General features: G+C 37.2%; 1 protein-coding gene across 1 annotated transcript in view; it reads right to left on the reverse strand.

Annotated features, from left to right (window-relative positions):
* The window catches only part of LOC101891098 (uncharacterized), a 185,693-nt gene that overhangs the window by 104,857 nt on the left and 68,812 nt on the right, over window positions 1–12,024 (reverse strand). Inside the window, exon 8 of the mRNA XM_020039913.2 lies at window positions 10,203–10,346. Within this exon, the coding sequence (XP_019895472.1) occupies window positions 10,203–10,346 (144 nt within the window). The remainder of the gene's footprint in view (window positions 1–10,202; window positions 10,347–12,024) is intronic.

The following is a 12,024-nucleotide window of genomic DNA, read 5'->3' on the forward strand; positions in this document are numbered from 1 at the left end:
CATTCATAGTTGGCACATTTTAATATATCTATCAACACAAGATCTGTTATAAAGATGGTAGAGATCGGACCATTCCTTCTGGTACCTCCCCCACACACTGTCAAAATTTTGAATAACCAAAGCGAGTATAAAATCCGAAATAAACATACGATTCTCTTCATATTTCATACATCCCATTATTTGTACTAACACAAGGTTTGCGGTATATATATCGGTCCACTCCCTCTGGTCGTCTTAAAATACAAGATCTGTTGTAAAGTTGGTAGAGATAGGACCATTTCTTTTGGTACCTTCCCTACATTGGGTTCAAGAATTTGAAAAACAAAACACTCAAAGAAAACAAAATAATCATATAATTATCTCCAAATTTCACACATACAAACATTTTTTCTAACACAAGATCTGTTGTAAAGATGACATATATCAGCGAACCCACAAAGGGTTAATATTTACAATTCTTTCATATGTCATGACTTGCGAAACAAATCTGCGATTCTTTACAACTTGCTACATCCAAATATTTCTCTCAAGTGAATTAAGTAACCTATATAGTCCAAACCTGGAACGTCACAATATATATATCATATTTATTTAGGTCCGATACGAAATGGACAATATTCGCCTATTCGGAACCTACTCCATAGAGGGTCAACAATTTGAATAATCATAACAGAAGTCAAAATATACTTCAATAATCGAACATGGGCTGAGGGTATAATCTGTTGGCAAAACCGATTGATACTTTTTAACTTGTTAGTTTCCTTTTTGTAATTTCTACTTTTTAACTTATATTTTGCTTTCTTTGAAATTTTTATTATCATTATTATTATTTTTTTTTTTCAATATATTTGTGATTGGTATATACATTTACTAGTAAAAGTCTATAAAAATAAACTCTTCATTAACATTGGCAACTATTTTTGTTTCATGCCTTGTTCAAGTTCTTGCATCAATTACTGCCAGCATAATCTCCCGAGCAGAATTTATAGATTGCCATACTTTAATACCCGCTGCCATTTTTCATGAAAAGGTGTGAAAATAATCACAGCAAGAAGAAAAGCAAAAAGAGTTGAATAAATCGATTTCAAACTGTTTGCCATAAATCATCATGGAAATGGTAAATGTCGGAGTTAATGATGTTTTCAAATGGAGGAAGTCATTTCTTTTTGTGTGCATTACTGTCTGCATTAAACGAGAGCTGATGACTCCCTGGGCAACCATTTTGAGTGGTATCTAAAAACTGGTGTTTCCAGTAGTCATTACAAGGAAATTTAAATGCATTTAAGAAGAATGAGTATTTTATAGTTAAATTCAAGAAACCAGAAAAAATGAAAGCAAAATCCTTTTAAATGAACATATTTAATTCTAATGCTAAATTAAATGTGTATCTATTTAAGCATTTTTCCTATTTAAACACATACCTTTTGATAGTAGAAAAATGGCATGCAGCCTCAAACAGGGGGAACAGGGATGCATCGCTATGTTTGCGGTTTAAAGTTCAACATCCCTTCAACATTATGACTTATGACCGCAAATGGAGTTGTTTTTTTGTGTGTTGGCTCTGCTTTTTTTTGCGCACAGCACATGTTTTTGTGTTGGCCACAACCCTGGCACCTACAGTCTCGGTTATTTGCATGTCGCAATTTATCATGAAACGTGCAAAGGCAGGAAAGCGGAAAAAATATGTCAATGGTGACTTATGAACCGGCACATGCAGGGGAAGAACTTTCCTTTATCCCAAATAAGTATGAATGCGTAAAACTAACCTATGTTATGGTGAGTGAACTTTTTCATCTGGCATATAAAAAAAACCGTAACTATAGCTTTTTTTTGGAGGGCAAACAGTGGAACGAGAACTTAGCTGTTGCATATTTCATTCTATTGCAGGAATGTTTTACATTTTTTAAAAATAAAGGATTGATGTTTGTATGGCAAAGTAAATTGACACCATTGCATTAGTATATTCAGAATTAAAAGTAAAAATCAGTCTTTACTGGTCAAAAATCTGGCGGGGCCGACTATATGACAGCCTACACCACTATGCGCATTTAGTAAAGCTCCCGTAACAAAAATGTTTATATATTGGAAATTTATGTGAAGTAGATAGTACTAACTAGGAACCTCATGTGAAACATTAATCCCTACCACAGACTCGTGGATCTACGGATTCCTACCACCAATGCCGACTGGAAACTGTTGTTATACAGAGGGGAGAGAGCGGGACTGGGACTTTTCATCGAGGATACAAACACCGAAATCTCTTTCCGCTTGCCTGATCACAATACGATCCTTCCAGCGGATGTCGGGGCGATTGCAGAGGGTCTGAACTGGCTTAATGCCAACACGATACCGGCTACAGTGAACGTCCTAACGGTAATTTCAAAAACTGTTTTGGAATGCATAAATTCAATCAACAACTACTCTCAACACGGCGTAGTACGCATTATATGGGTACCAGATCATACGGGAGTTAGGGGTAACGAGATGGCAAACTCAGCAACAATAAACGTAGACAATCTAGTGCCGCTAAATGTGTCACGTCTAGTGTTAAAGCCATGGGCAAAAACGCCCACATATCCCTATGGAACAATGAGGGTGTAGGGAAAACCACAAAAATCTTATGGGGCGATCCCGATGAGATAAAAACGAAAAACCTTTTATTACTAGGTAAAAAAGAGATCATCCTTACGGGACACCTGGGTCTACAAGCTGATCTGTACAAGATAGGATGTGCAGAATACAGCATATGCATGGCATGTGGGGAAGATGGCGAAAAATTGGAACTGAATTTCAAATATAACAGACTGCCCGCCCTCTTCAAAAAAACCTTTAGTCTAGAGCGCACAACAGGCCTATACTGGCTTAAGTGTATGCCCAACACGGCATGCGGCGAATTGCTTCGCCCCTCTTTTCAACCTAACCTAACCTAACCATGATTTTAGAGTAGTAACAATTCAGGAACTATTTCCATCTTTGAATCGATTTTCAACAAATTTGAAAATCGAAATTGTTCTTTAGACTTCGAAAAGGATTATATTAAACAAGTAAAAAAAGTAGGTAAATTCAGCCCGGCCGAACTTTTCACACCCTCCACCATTTGGAAGAAACCTTTAAAAATCCAGTCGAAAAATACAGCTCAAACAAATACCGTTATATGGGGTTCTATACGATAAGTAATCTATGTCATAGGCTGTAGTAACGGTTTCGAACTATATATACGAAATTTGAAACCATTCCTGTGAATACTGTCGAAAGAATCATGAAAATACCTAATATATGGTGGTACCGTTATGTGGGAGCAATACTAAAACGTGGACCTATTTAGACAATTCACTTCTAGGTGGTAAAGTACTCAGAAAGAAAACCCTTCCGTGATTTTTTAGACAATTCCATTAAAAAATTTGGCTGAAATTACAAAATCGAATATCGGGGGTACCGTTATAGACAATTCTCATCTAGGGAATAAAGTACTCACAAGGAATTCCTTGTAAGGATTTTCAAACAATTCGGTTGCAAAATGTTGCTAAAAATAATCAAAATGCCGAATATCGAGAGGAATCGTTATATGGGGGCTATACGATATCGTGAGCCTTTATAGGTACTTCTCTTCCAGGGTATAAAGTACTTACAAAGACAAAAGACAGATCAGTGCAAAATGTTAGGTTCCTATATTAATTCGTATTGACTGTAGCGTGATTACAACAGACAGACAGACAGACGGACAGAATTTTAGGCTGATCAAGAAATTACCAAATATCGGGGAGTACCGTTACAGGAGTTACAAACGGAATGACGAACTTAATATGACCTCCATACTATATATGGTGAAGGGTATAACAATATTTATTGGAGCAATAGATATTACGGACCGAGCTTCACTATATGGAAAAATTTAGTTGAATATGAAAAAATCTATCCAATTTGGGTTGATATTGGACAATTACAGTAAAATCGGATGAATCATATATGTGGGAGCTTTAGCTATATCTAAACCGATTTCCACCAAAATTTGAAGTACTTGCCTTTAGGCTGAATTCCGTCGGAAGTTCCAAAATGCAGTCCATTTGGGCTGCTATTAGCCATTTGGTGCACAATAAACCTGAAATCGGATAAAGACATATATGGGAGTTATATCCAAATCTGAACCGTTCTTGACAAAATTTTGGATTCTGGTACCAAAAATAGTTGTTGTGGAGCGCCTACTACGCATGTGTGAAAATAAAAACCCAAAATCGGATGAAACATATATATGGAAGCTATAGCTATATCAAATCCGATTTTCACCAATTTTGAAGTATTTGCTTCTGGGATGAATTCAGTCGGAATTGCCAAGATTCAGTTAATTTGGGCTGATAGTAATCATTTGGCGCACAATAATCCTGATATCGGATAAAGATATATATGTGAGCTATATCCAAATCTGAACCGATATTGACAAAATTTTAGACCGATTTCCACCAATTTCAATAGGGCTCGTCGTCGGGCCAAACAAATCTTGTTTGGAGAATTTTATCTCAATAATAACAAATGTGACCTGCGTCTTGTTCACAAAAATACATGGACAAACGGACGGACTGACGTGTGACTCAGAAAGTGTTTATATGAAGTTCTACAAAAGTAATTATAGGTCTATTCCACTTCCTTCTCCAAGTCACAAACAATTGCCCAACGATATAATACCCTTACCACCTGGATTTTGATACATCAAACCGAATTAATCCTAGAAATCAGTATTTTAAATTTGGTATAGCTCCAATATATACATATGTCTCATCCGATATTCGGTACCAGATATCAGATACAGCTTTGAAATAAGAGTTTCAAATTTTGTCAAGATCGCTTCCAATTTGGATATAGCCCCTATATAATCTTCAACCGATTTCGGGTTAATTGTGCACCAAATGGATAGTATCAGCCCAAATGGACTGAATTTTTGCAATTCCGACCGAACTCATCCAGTGTTTCAATTTTGGTGTGAATCGGTTCAGATATAGCTATAGTTCACATATATATGTTTTATCCGATTTGGTGTTAAGGTCCCCCACATGCGTGATATGCACCACGAGATATCAGAAATTAGTGTTCAAAATTTTTATACGACACTTTAAAAAATATGAAGGAATTCCACTTTAATTATCGCTAACATTTTCCTTCTTCCTTCCATGCTCATGATTGTGTTTGCTGAATCTAAAATCACCAAGTTAGTTATTCCATTACAATAACCCAGTTTCTTTTTGGGGATTAACGAAATGTTATCATTCACCAGGCGCCATCATCATTCACTGTTTAGAGCTGTTTTTTTTTTTTTTTTTTTTTTTGAAATTTATTTGGCTTGTTATTTACGAAAACATTGTTTTCGAACTTTTGTAGGGCGTTCATAAAACTTTATTGTCTCTGGGTGTTTGAAGTTCATTTGTTTTCTCGCAAAGGCAGTTGGCAGCTTGAGGCTTCGTCTAACTTGCCGAGAAATACATCATTGTGGTTGATTTTGCCACAAGCTGGCCTCCTCGCCCACAGACGTCAGCGTCATCAATGACGAATGCAGCGAGATGAGAAAGGCAACGAGTTGGGGAGGCAGGAAACGTACGAAGAGGATGTAGTAAAGTGTAACACACACATACACTGGACGACTAAACTACATTTTACTAATTGCAAAGTTTTAATTAAATCCAGTAAAATGAAAATGTGGGATTTTGATGTAACGGCCAGTGAGTGCAGTAAAAACCATAGCTAACCAGCATGGATGTTTAATATCCCGGGTGCAGTGTGACACATATACAATACACTTGCACACACACACACACACTCATATTCGCACTCAAAAACCCCAAACAAGAACAACAAAAGCGGTTTTCAGCCAAAACAATTTACACTCTGCTGCCGCAACAACGACGATGATGTCCGTCCGTCCTTCTGTCCGTTTAACCGACCAACTATTTATGCGAAAATCAACTGATGATTTCATGCGCATCCGAAGTCCGGGGTGGGTGTGAAAATCGCCGTGGTTGGCCATTGTTTTCATTAGTGCTGAATATATGCTGCTGTGTACATACACACATCTGGAATATATACCAGTGGCTTTGTCAGTGTGATGGCCTCAAAAACCCAAAACACTACAATATCGAAGTGGTTTTCCTTGGCCACATGGCATTTCATAAGCAAAGGATAACGCCAACAACAAAAAACACCCCGACTTGCAAATAAACTGCCGTTATCTTTAGCAACTGCACCTTTTTAACTGACTCCATGCACCACAAAACCAATGTAATTTGAAAACGTTTACTGCAAAAGTGGCGGAGGTCAGATTGTAAAACGCTAAAGGATTTAACATGACACGACGAATGTATGGTCAAAGAAAGAAAAGGATTAATGAAAAAAACACAAAAAAAGTGTAAAAAAACGCCAAGTATAAGTTAAAAGCCAAAAAGAGATGACTGTTTGTGATAGGGGAGCATCCACGAAAAAACTGCGGAGAGAGTATTTGAAAGAAAAACTTTAATAGAAAGCAGAATGTAAGTCGATAGGAGTTAAAGCTATATCTGAACCGAATTTTGCCAAACTCGACGTACTTGCTTCTGGACTGAATTCGGTCGGATGTTCCAAAATTCAGGACTTTTTGACAGATATTGGCCATTTCGTGCACAATTAACCCGAAACGGGTTGAAGATATATATGGAACCTATATCCAAATCTGAACCGATCTTGATAAAATTTGGCAGTGATATTTTCGAGCTCTATAAGATATCTGCTACCAAATATCATTGTTGTCGAATGGATATTGCGAATTTGAGGGACTTATACACCAAATCAGATGAAACATATACAGGGTGAGATGAAAAAACTGCAACCAACTTCAGACTGCTGTCATTTCCAAGCCACTCGTCCGAAAGCTGTTAAAATTATTCCAGCGACAGCTCTTATATTGCTTACAAGAGTACAAAGCATTTTGGTAAGAGTTTTCCAGAAAAAAAGTTATTCGTGATGCAATTCAAGCGTGATAGTGTGATTCCTTTTTATTTGGCTGGAAAACCACAAGTGGCTATCGTTAGAGCACTCCAGCATTTAAATGTGAATAAATCTTTTGTGTCTCGTACCATCGCTCGTTGCCGTGATACTGGTAGTGTAGTCTGACGTCATGGAAGTGGACGGAAGAAAACAGCAACATCAGCAGAAATGGTTCGAAAAGTAAAGAAGCGATTTGATCCAAACCCACATCGCAGTGGCCGAAACATGGCTCGTGAGCTGAACATATCGCAATATTCCATTCGGCAAATATTGAAAAATGAGCTCGGGGTAAAGCCATTGAAATTCCAAAAAGTCCAAGAACTTACACCGCTATAGAAAGAAAATAGACTCAAAAGAGCTAAAGAGTTGCTTCGCTTGGCCGAAAGTAATGAACTGCCGAATTTGGTTTTCTTTGGTTTTGGAAAACCAACAAAATGATCGTGTTTACTTGCCAAGGAGGTCAGCTGAAAATATGCACCTTCGGTTGGTCATGAGAACTCAAGCGACGGCCATGGTGATGGTGTTGGCCTCCATAACAGCCGATGGTCGCTCTCCGTTCATATTAATCGACCGTGGCATCAGAACAAATGCCGAATGTTATCGCGAAAATATTCTGGAGGGTGTATTAAAGCCTTGGGCACACAAACATTTTGGCCGCAGACCTTGGGCATTCCAACAGGACTCAGCACCATGGCACTCAGCATGGTTACGAAATGAGGTTCCTCGCTTCATTTCCGGCGCACAATGGCCACCACAATTTCCGGATACCAAACCGTTGGACTATTGTGTCTGGAGTATTTTGGAAAGCAAGGTTGTCACCTCAAGCAAGCGCTTCGCCGGGAATGGGCCAAAATAACGCAGAGCAACATTCGGACAGCGTGTGACGGTTTCATTGGCCGTTTGAAGGCCATAACTCGAGCCAAAGGTGACCAATTCGAACAAATCTAAACTTACTCTAAAATTTGATGCTATTTCCAACAGTTTTTGATTTCATTCAATAAAATTAAAAAAAAAAAATTTTAAAATTATGGCTTTTGACTTTGTTGCAGTTTTTTATCTCACCCTGGGGTCTCCTTTTTATATTTTCATATTTTTGGATCCAGTGGACATGAAAAATCACCACGATTTAAGATCGTGGTGTCTGAAAAATATAGCTATTGCGTTTGAGTGACAATTGCAATAGGCATTGTCTCAAGTGACCAATTTAAAAACCAGTAAAGAACGCTTAAAGTCGGGCCGGGCCGACTTTATGATACCAAACACCACTATTCTTATTAAGTGGAGCTAGGCTGAATTCGGTCGGATGTGCCAAAATGCATGCCATTTGAGCTGATATTGACCATTTGGTGTACATTTAAGCCGAAATCGGATGAAGATACATATGGGAGCTATAGCTATATCTGAAACGATTTATACTAAAATAGGTGTACTTGCTTCTAGGCTGAATTCGGCCGGATATGCCAAAATTCATGCCATTTGGGCTGATATTGGCCATTTGGTGCACAATTAACCCGAAATCGGATGAAGATGTATACGGGAGGTATATACAAATCTGAACAGATTTTAATAAAATTTTTATTATTATTATTATTTTATTATTATTATTTATCTGATATCTAGTACCAAATATAATTCCTGTGGAGTGCATATTACGAATGTGAGGGACTTAAAAGACCAAATCGGAGGAAACATATATATGGGAGCTATAGCTATATCTGAACCGATTTTTACTAAAATTGCTGTACTTTCTTCTAGGCTGAATTCGGTCGGATGTGCCAATATTCATGCCATTTGGGCTGATATTGGCCATTTGGTGCACAATTAACCCGAAATCGGATGAAGATATATACGGGAGGTATATACAAATCTGAACAGATTTTAATAAAATTAAAATCAAATATTCTTGGGCTTTATCTGATATCTGGTACCAAATATCATTCCTGTAGATTGCATATTACGAATGTGAGGGACTAAAACACTAAATCGGATGAAACATATATATATGAGAGCTATAGGTACATCTGAACCGATCTTCTTTAAATGTGCGTGCTTCCAGACAGAATTTGGTCGGATGTACCAAATTTCAGGTCATTTGGGTTGATATTGGCCATTTAGTGCACAATTAACCCGAAATTGGTTGAATATATAGCTATAGCTATATCTAACTGTGAACCGATTCTCACCAATTTCAATAGGGTTCGTCCATGGGCCAAACAAATGTTGTTTGGAAAATTTCATCTCAATCGGGTAATAAATGCGACTTGCATTTTGTTCACAAGAATACATGGACGGACGGACGGACGGACGGACGGACGGACTGACATGCATAAATCAACTCAGAAAGTTATTCTATGGAGATCCTCAAAAGTAACTATGGGTCTATCTCGCTTCCTTCTTCATGTTACAAACAAATGCACAAAGACATAATACCCTTACCACTATGTGGTGTAGGGTATAAAAAGAGGTACCTTCAATGCCTATGCCACCTTCCTCAATTTTTGTTTATTGGCAAATTATTTTGGTATGAATAAACCTTAAATCTATTTACTTGTTCACCTTAAGCCATCGTTGATTTTAGCAGATACTGAAATACCTTCACGTCTGTTTCACTTGTTTTTGATTTTTGTTCTATTTTTAACTTCTCCACCGAGATTTGTAATTAAAAATCACAATCTTATCACGTGCTCTTATCATTCGTTCGATTTGTTAATTATACCAAGAAAACAACTTTAGCTAGCCAGGCAGACGCCATGGCCAAAATTCATTTGTATCCTTCACCACGGACAACACCAATTCATTTGTATCCTTGGCTCTTTTTCGATTCGATTGCGCCAATCTCATTCACGTTGTTTTGCCATAAAATTACTGGCAATTTATAACGAGACGTTTACTTCGGTTGTTGATGTTGTTGATTTTGTTGCTTGCATAATTAATGCACTGGATCTGACTTGGCCAAAACCGGCTGTTGGCGTTCTTGGTATTTGCACATCACGAAAACACCAACAACAACGGTGGCATCGTTAAGGCAAAATATGCAAAAATACCCCGAACGTGTCTGATTTAACTTGGACGATTTTCATATTGTTTTGCCAGTTAAATGTTTGGTATTTGATGAGGATTTGTATGGGGATATTTTTAGGTATACCACCCACGACTTATCGCGATATTTGATTAGAAATTAAGCCAGCCACACTTACCGTTATTTTCAGACGTGCTATTGCCGGTGATTCCAGTGTTTCCAAAATGGCTGTGGCGCTATTGTAATTTCCCACCAAGAGGCAATATTGGGCCACACCACTCCACAGTTCAACACATTTACTGCGTTCGTGAATGCCACTGCACTGTAAATAGATGTGAGAAAAAATAAGAATGCAGGTGAATATTAGTTATGGGTAGTAAGACAAACAGATTCAAGTTATGTATTTTCAGGAAATGCTTACTAGTGACAGATTAAAAGAAATTGACGGAAATATTACTCGAGGGGAAAAATGCCAGAATCACGAATGTAGTCTAAATAAAAGGAGTTTCCAAATATATCTACCAATAACACTATAAAACACATGCATTGATAGTGGCTATATATCAGAAACAAGTAGCATCTTTGTGCAGTCTTGCAACCCGAAGCCAACCTTCAGGTGCATCTAATTTATCAAAAACTTTGAAAAAAGGAGAATTTTATATAATTGTGGATGATATGCCTAACAATTCCTTAGAACATTATGAAGCTGTAATAAATTTTTAAATTTTCAACGTTTCATGTACAGGCTGAGATAAAAAAAAAACTGCAACAAAGTCAGACGCCATAATTTTTAAATTTTCATTTAAATTTTATTGAATAAAAGCAAAAAATGTCGGAAATAGCATCAAATTTTAGAATAAGTTTAGATTTGTTCGAATTGTTCACCTATGGCACGAATTATGGCCTTCAAACGGCCAATGAAACCGTCACACGCTGCCCGATACTTTGGTATTTTTTAGTGCCAACCTTGCTTTCCAAAATACTCCTGACACAATAGTCCAACGGATTGGTATTCGGAGATATTGGTGACCAATATGCGCTGGAAATGAAGCGAGGAACCTCATTTTGTAACCGTTACGTTGTAAGTTCTTGCATTATTCTTTCCGAAAAAAAGAGAAATGTAAAATATATACAAGCTTTCAGGATTCCAGACCTATTAAGTCTAAATTCTAATACTTTCTTACAAATATGGGACACATTTCCAAATCAACCGTATGCGTATTATGCACTCTAGAAGAATATTTGGTAGCGGATATCAAATTCTGTTAAAAAACGCCTCTGCCAAATTCTATCGACTTCGGCTCAGATTAGATCCCATATATATTTTTATCCGATATCAGGTTTATTGTGCTCCAAATGGTTAATAACAGCCCAAATGGACCGAATTTTGGCAATTACGACTGATTTCATAATATAAACCAGTATTTCAAATTTGGTGTAAATCGGTTCAGATATAGCTATAGCTCCCATATATATGCTTTATCCGATTTGGGGTTTAAAGTCCCCTACAAGGGTATTATGCATTCCGCAACAATGATTTTTAATACCAAATATCAGATACAGCTTCGAAATAAGTGTATCAAATTTGATTAAGATCGGTTCAGATTTGAATATAGGTCTTATATATATCCTCAACCAATTTCGGGTTAATTGTGCACCAATGGCCAATATCAGTCCAAATGTCATGAATTTTGGCATATCCGACCGAACTCAGACTAGAAGCAAATACATGAAGTTCGAAGAAAATCGGTTCAGATATAGCTATAGATATAGCTCCCGTGTATACGTTTCATCCGATTTGGTATTTAAGTCCCTCACATCCATAATATGCATTCGACAGCAATGATATTTGGTACCAGATATATTGTCGAGATCCGCATAGATTTGGATATATCTCCCATATATATCCTTGATCCGATTTCAGGTTTGTTGTGCAAAAATGGCTAATATCAGCTCAAATAGATTGAATTTCGGAACTACTTTTCGCCGATATAATTATA

This window comes from Musca domestica, unplaced genomic scaffold (genome assembly GCF_030504385.1).
Source record: "Musca domestica strain aabys unplaced genomic scaffold, Musca_domestica.polishedcontigs.V.1.1 11, whole genome shotgun sequence".
Taxonomy (NCBI): domain Eukaryota; kingdom Metazoa; phylum Arthropoda; class Insecta; order Diptera; family Muscidae; genus Musca; species Musca domestica.